The 6,494-nt window shown below is 31.8% G+C and overlaps 1 protein-coding gene across 1 annotated transcript; it reads right to left on the minus strand.

Annotated features, from left to right (window-relative positions):
* Positions 1-1,812: 1,812 nt before the first annotated feature.
* On the minus strand, positions 1,813-6,492 carry LOC108378658 (alcohol dehydrogenase-like). Its single transcript, XM_017634964.1, has 3 exons — positions 6,412-6,492; positions 2,840-3,013; positions 1,813-2,726 (listed from the first exon to the last, which is right to left on the minus strand). The coding sequence occupies exons 1-3, from the start codon at positions 6,490-6,492 to the stop codon at positions 2,463-2,465; spliced, it is 519 nt and encodes a 172-aa protein (XP_017490453.1). The 3' UTR covers positions 1,813-2,462.
* Between the last annotated feature and the right edge of the window lie 2 nt (positions 6,493-6,494).

Below are 6,494 nucleotides of genomic sequence, written 5' to 3' on the forward strand. Positions count from 1 at the left end.
GAAGAAATTGCTTTTTGAACTTAACCATAGGTCTCTGAAGATTAGATATTAATTGCTTTTTTCTGCTTAAAGCTTTTAAAGGGTCAAAAGTACCACTTACGTAGGAGTTAAGTGGCTTAAAGTTTTAAGAAAAAAATGCTCGCTTAATTTTCTATACATATACAGCTCTCTGAAAACCATAGTTTTAATAAAATTACATATCGTCACCTGAAATGCAAAATAACGTAACATCATCGTCATTGAAAAGCAAAAAGTAGTAACTTATAAAAAATTCAAAATTCACCTTTTGATTGCTATGATGGATTTCATCAAATTACAACTCCCCACATTGTTTTATGAAAAAAAAATAAAATTAGTCACGACTTTTCCATTTCAGTGGCGATGTTGTTACGTTATTTTGCATTTCAGGTGACGATATATAATTTAGAAATTTTTCTAACCAAGAAGTAGAAACTTTTACCGATAAGCTGCAGCAAACTTCTTTGAGGATATGAATCCTAACGTTTGGACATTAATTCCTTTAGGTCCTGACTGGTTATTTCCCAGTATTTTTTACACTCCGAACTGACAATATGGCAGACGATTTATTAACAAATTTATAGATTGTTATAAACTTGGTATCCAGAGCTTTTCGTCGTCACTGATTTCGAAATTGATATTTAATTTAAAAAAATCAATATGGCGGATCCAATATGGTGGATGATTTCCTCAAAAATGTATAGATTTTTATGAAGCTTGGTATCCAGAGATTTTCCTCGTCACTGATTTCGAAATTTCGTAATCAAAGATAACGAGGATCTCTGAATGTCAAGTTTCATAACAAACTATAATTAAAAAAAGTGGTCCACCATATTGGATCCGTCATTTCGATTTTTGAAAATTTAATATCAATTTCGAAACCAGTGGCGACGAAAATCTCTGGATACCAAGGTTCATAATAATCTATAAATTTTTTAAGATATCTTCCGCCATATTGTGTACGCCATTTTGAATTTTGAAGATTTGATATCAATTTCGAAATCATTGACAACCAAATTTCATTGAAATCTGTCAATTACATATGGAGTAAACATCTTTTTCCTCCTATATTCTCGATTGGTCCCAGTAAACGATTTAAGAAAGATGTGCTCTATTTAATGAAGGGGCAAAAGGGAGGACAAGTTCGTGATATTTTTACATTGGCAATTTGTTGGATTTTCGAACTGTTGACTCATTTTTTATAACGCTAACTAATATTGAAATTTCAAATTTTTTTTTTTTCAATAAAAAAGGCAACTTATAAAATAAAATTTACAAATAACTATATTATTAACAAAAATCGCAAAATAAAGTACATACCTCACGCCTCGTTTTCCATGTTAACAAAACTATTATTATATTTTATCATCGCTTCAAACAAAAAATTATTTAATTCGACGCACGATAGAAAACCCAACTTAGCGCTTCTGCTAAAGCTGCTGCGTTGCGTTAAAAGTCAAAATTTGTGTGTTACATTGTGGACTGGTTTATAACGGGTATTAGAACGGGTATGTGTGATAAGATTTAGAGACTTTTGTTTTTCTATTTTTGTCCTCGTAATTAGTCACTTTGTCCTTATGTGCGCCGCTATAAAAATATTTGTATGTATCTAAAAAGGTTTTGGAGTACACATTTTTCCCGCGCAACTCATTTGCTAATTTGTCTTTTAAAATACAGTCTAAAGCTTTCCGCGCACACAGCTGTCCTGGGATATTTGCTCTAGCCCCGGAATTTTTGTTCCAGCTTCGTGGATTTTTTTAACGATACCTTTTTTATAAGTAGTTTTAATCTTTGTAGTGTTGCGGAGAACTATCCACATATATTTAATGCTCTTTTTCTTTTCGGAAATTTAAGTAGCCAAGATGCAAGTGTAATTGAATTGCAATGGTAAATCTTTAAAGCAAAGCATAATTATTTCTGTATTAGGAGATCTTCCAATAGGCTGCTCCAGGAGAGGGAGTGTTTCTAAAGCAACGGATGTCAAATAAAGGAACGAATTGGTATAGGCGTATATAATTTTAAAAACAAGTTTTTTTAGTAAATTTTCTCCTTCTAAAAGAATCCGAATCAGAAGGCGTGAAACTCTGGCATTTCCGATCGAATATAAGATATCAGAAAAAGGCTTCCTTTTTTTGATTATTCCGACTGGGTAATTTTGAGCGAAACAATTTAAAATTAAAATACAATTTTTCAGCATAAAAGTTCTGACTTTTCTTGGCTTATCTTTTCACTGCCTCTAACTTTTTCTAACCTTGTTTTATAGTCAATTTAGCTCAATTTTTAGTGATCATTTGGTCACACTAGCCATTATAATCCTGCTGATCAAATCATCTTCCAGCTCAACTGTAAGCGCGCGCGGGGTATAAATTTTTAGTGGTTTTCTAAGAAAAAGTGCTTTTGATTGATAAAAATACTAAATTTAGCTTATTTCTAAAATTCACTACTTAAATATCAGGGTAATGATATTCTCTCAAGATGCCGGCAGTCAAAATCCACACCGAACCATTTTTAGCAGTTTTAATGGCAGTTACTAAATTGTAGGCACAATTTTCCGGGCTTTGATTGTTGCACAGGGTTTTAGGCAGTGGTGGCATGCGCTCAAATGTGGTCACCGCCTCCATGCGTAGAGATGCGATCATTGCGGTTTCCGTAGTGCTCGGACAAATTGTGATGAAACCAACTTTTGTTTGACTATAATAATATGGATCCTGCGAAAATATATTTAATAAAGTAAGCAAGTATACATATGTACCTACATAATTCAAATATATATTCATATGTACATTTGTATTTAAAAATATGTACATATGTCACAACTCACTGCGAGCGCTCTAGTAAAACCGTTGACACCATATTTTGACGCTGTATAAACAGCATAAGCACCATAAGCATCCAAGCCGACTATTGAGGAAATATTCACAATCAGGCCGCCATGACCACCTTTCGATTTGTCCATCAGACGCAAAGCCGCAAAAGTGCTGTAAATGACACCGAACTGGAAATATGTATATATATTAGAGCGGGTCACAAAAAATAGTTCAATTCGTTCAGAGCGAATTTGAACTCCCACTATGAGAGAATTTAAGGAGTTTAAAAAATGTGTTTTATACACGATGTAAAAACAGTTAAATCGATTTTTTTCTTTTACCTTTTTATTTGCTGACCCATTTCCCTAGAGGATATACATGGTGAAGAGTGCCTTGGTTATATATTTGCCAAGCTTAATGCTTGAAAAATATTGAAATAGACGCACAGTGGGAAAGTTTCGACTTATTTTGTACATTTTTTTTAGCGAATTGAATATTTTTTTCACTACTTGGAGCGGAGTTTCTAGATCTGAATTTAAAAAAAACTTGCATGTTTATAAGCGAATAGTGAGTGTTGAAAAAGGTTTGTTCGTTATAAAATTTTATTTTTTTGGATAGCAACCGCCATATTGGTTTGGCCATCAGAATAGTATTCAGTGACCCAAAAACCCCCCCTACACGGACCTTCTCTAGGAAAATGCATAAGATACGAGTTTTTATTAGCAGCCGTTTTATTGTGTCGGCCATTTTGAATTTCACGATTCTAGTAAAATCCAATTCAACGAGTTTAAAATTTAAAAACATTCTTATTACCTTTGAAATCTGAAATTTGTAACCAATAAAATATTACAAATATTTACATACATGTGTAGTTTGACTTTTTTACGTTTTTTTGGACATTCACCATATGCCGTTAAAAATAAATTTTCTTTAATTCAAGCTTATACAATATTTTCTAAAATTTCTTCCAAGTTAAAAAAAAAAGATTAAATTCACTAAAAATGTACTCTTCCTTCTTGAACAAAATCAGTCGAAAAGTTCCCACTGTGCGATGGGACACAGCTTTAAATCGTTTGTCCTCATTATCTAAACGTTTTGCCGATGGCGACATAATGAATTTGACATGAGTGAGTTTGACAGATGAAAAAGAAGAGGAAGAACCTTATCTGTCGCTCGAAAAATTGAAATAGATCTAACCTGGGCACAACCACTGTAGCGGTGTAGATCTATCGCCAAAATTAATCTGGGGGATTCCCTTTAACTCGTAAAATCTTGAACTATGTAAAACTTTTAAGTTTACGAGGCTTTTATAGGATTTGTTTTCAATAATATATAATAAGTTTTATTAAACAATTTTATTGACATTGAAGTTTACGAGGTCCTTTTCGCATCAAATTTGCTTCGTAATTTTACGACGCGCTCGTAAATAGAGCTCCATACAAATTTTGACAGTTCTTTTACGACGTTCGTAAATTTACGAGCTTTACGAGGTTTACGAGGATTTTGCGAGTTTAAGGGAAGACCCCTATTATCTACATAAGAGCCCACGTTAAAATAATTTGACAGATGTAGCCCGTCGCCCATCGTTTTCAATGTTTTTAGGCATACTTATTAGACGAGAGCGATACAGCCAACTCGAATACCGAAAATATTTACAAAATTACTAGTAAATAGTTAGCTGATGTTTTATGAAAAAGAGTTGATAGTTTTTTTCAAAATGGGTTATAATTTGACATGAAGAATATTTCTCTGACACATAATATTGCGTATTTATAAAAATTACCATAACTTTCAAACTTTATGAGACATGACAAGCTCTACATATACAACTCTAGGCTTTCTTAAAAACTTTACAACGATGTATCATTTACAGACATCGGACATCAAATAAAAAATGTATAGAAAAAAACCGATTTAGCTGCTTTTACAGGGTGCCGAAACAATTATAGTATTTACTTTCCTGAAATATTCTCCTAGTGAGTGTTCAAACTCGCTTGAAATATTTTCGGCCCATACATCGTGATACGGCCTAATGTATTTACAAATAAATATATGTAAATATTAACGTTTATTAGTGAGTATGTAACAATTTGCACGTAAACACGATTAGACGCATATGATGTGTAACAACAAAGAAGAAATAAATAAATATGCTTCTTGCCTGCATATCTACACCCACTCTTTTTAAATATTCACAATGCTTCGTAAGCTACATTTTTTTGTTATTTATTTACAAAAATATGGTTCATGCTATAAACAAAAACATATAAATAAAAGTTTCAAACTTTACACAAAATTAAGGAAATTTCAACGAATTTCCATAAAAATTTTAAACTTTTTAATCAGAATTAAAAAAAACTTTCTGGTATGCCGATTTATAGTACAGCTCGAAATGGCTAAGAATTCGCATTAATTTTTAATAATATTTTTGCTGACTGTCTTATGCATTTTTCTTCATACAAAGTTTAAGCGAATTTTTTTGCTTGCAAAATATTGCGAATATTTAAAAAAATAATAGATGTACGCAGATATAAGTACGTGTGCAGGCAAGTGTGCATTAGGGTGGTCAGAAAATGCATGTGACAAATATAAATAGGAATTTTAATGCTATCACCCCCTAGTATTGTTCTATATCGTAAAAATATACACCTGTTATTTTTATTTCGAAATCAAAAAAATATTTAGAGGACGCGCGAAGTGCTCAAGGGTTTTCAGAATTATTGAAAATCAATATTTTTCAATTGGAAAACTATGTTTACCATCAGGACGCTTTCAGTAATAATAGTAAAATATTTATTTTACCATTTTTTGATACTAGCGATTTTTTATGTCCCCACTATTGCACTTTTTGGGGATTTTAGGCGACCTATAAAAATATTCAATATTAAAAAATGGTCAAATAAACCACTGGGTAATATTACTGAAAGTCTCCCGGAGAGAAACAAAGTTTTCCGATCGAAAAATATTGGTTTTCATTAGGGATGTGCGATTAATCAATTAATTAATCGAGATCTGATTAATTCATTAATCAAAAGATAATAATAATTAATCAAAGAATAATTAATCAAAAAGCTGATTACTCAGCAACCTGAATAATTGTTGCTTTATTGTGTTTTTTGTTTGTGTTTGGCATTACATTTTTGTTAAGAAGAAAATTATCGTGTTATATTAGTACAAAAAAAGATTTAACTTGCTGTGAAAGGAAACTCGAAAAAAATGAGCAAAGTTACTCAGATTTCAAATAATTTTTTATACAGTAATTAATTACTTACGATCTCATTAATGCGATTAATCGCATATCCGTAGCTTTCATGAATTCAAGAAAAATTGTTTTTCTCTCCATAAAAAATATGTACATGGAAAACTTTAAGCGCTTTGAGCGACCTCTAAATATTTTTTGGTTTAAAAATAAAAAAGAGAGGACCAAAATTTTTTTCGGTGTAGAACAATCTCTTTCCCGAGAGCATTAGAATTCCGACTTTTCTTATTTCAGACCACCCTAATGTACATATGTACATAAGAATGCAATTCAACTGCCATCATTCTGGTTATATTTCTACAGCAAAAAAAAAGAAGAAAAACTCACCAAATTAATTTGTATTGTGCGTTCAATTTCATGCTCATTCATTATCCCGCTACCGTTTACCACAATATCAAATCGGCCCATAG

The sequence above is a fragment of the Rhagoletis zephyria genome, unplaced genomic scaffold, assembly GCF_001687245.7.
Source record: "Rhagoletis zephyria isolate East Lansing unplaced genomic scaffold, Rhagoletis_zephyria_1.1 Rzeph_scaffold_14634, whole genome shotgun sequence".
Classification (NCBI taxonomy): domain Eukaryota; kingdom Metazoa; phylum Arthropoda; class Insecta; order Diptera; family Tephritidae; genus Rhagoletis; species Rhagoletis zephyria.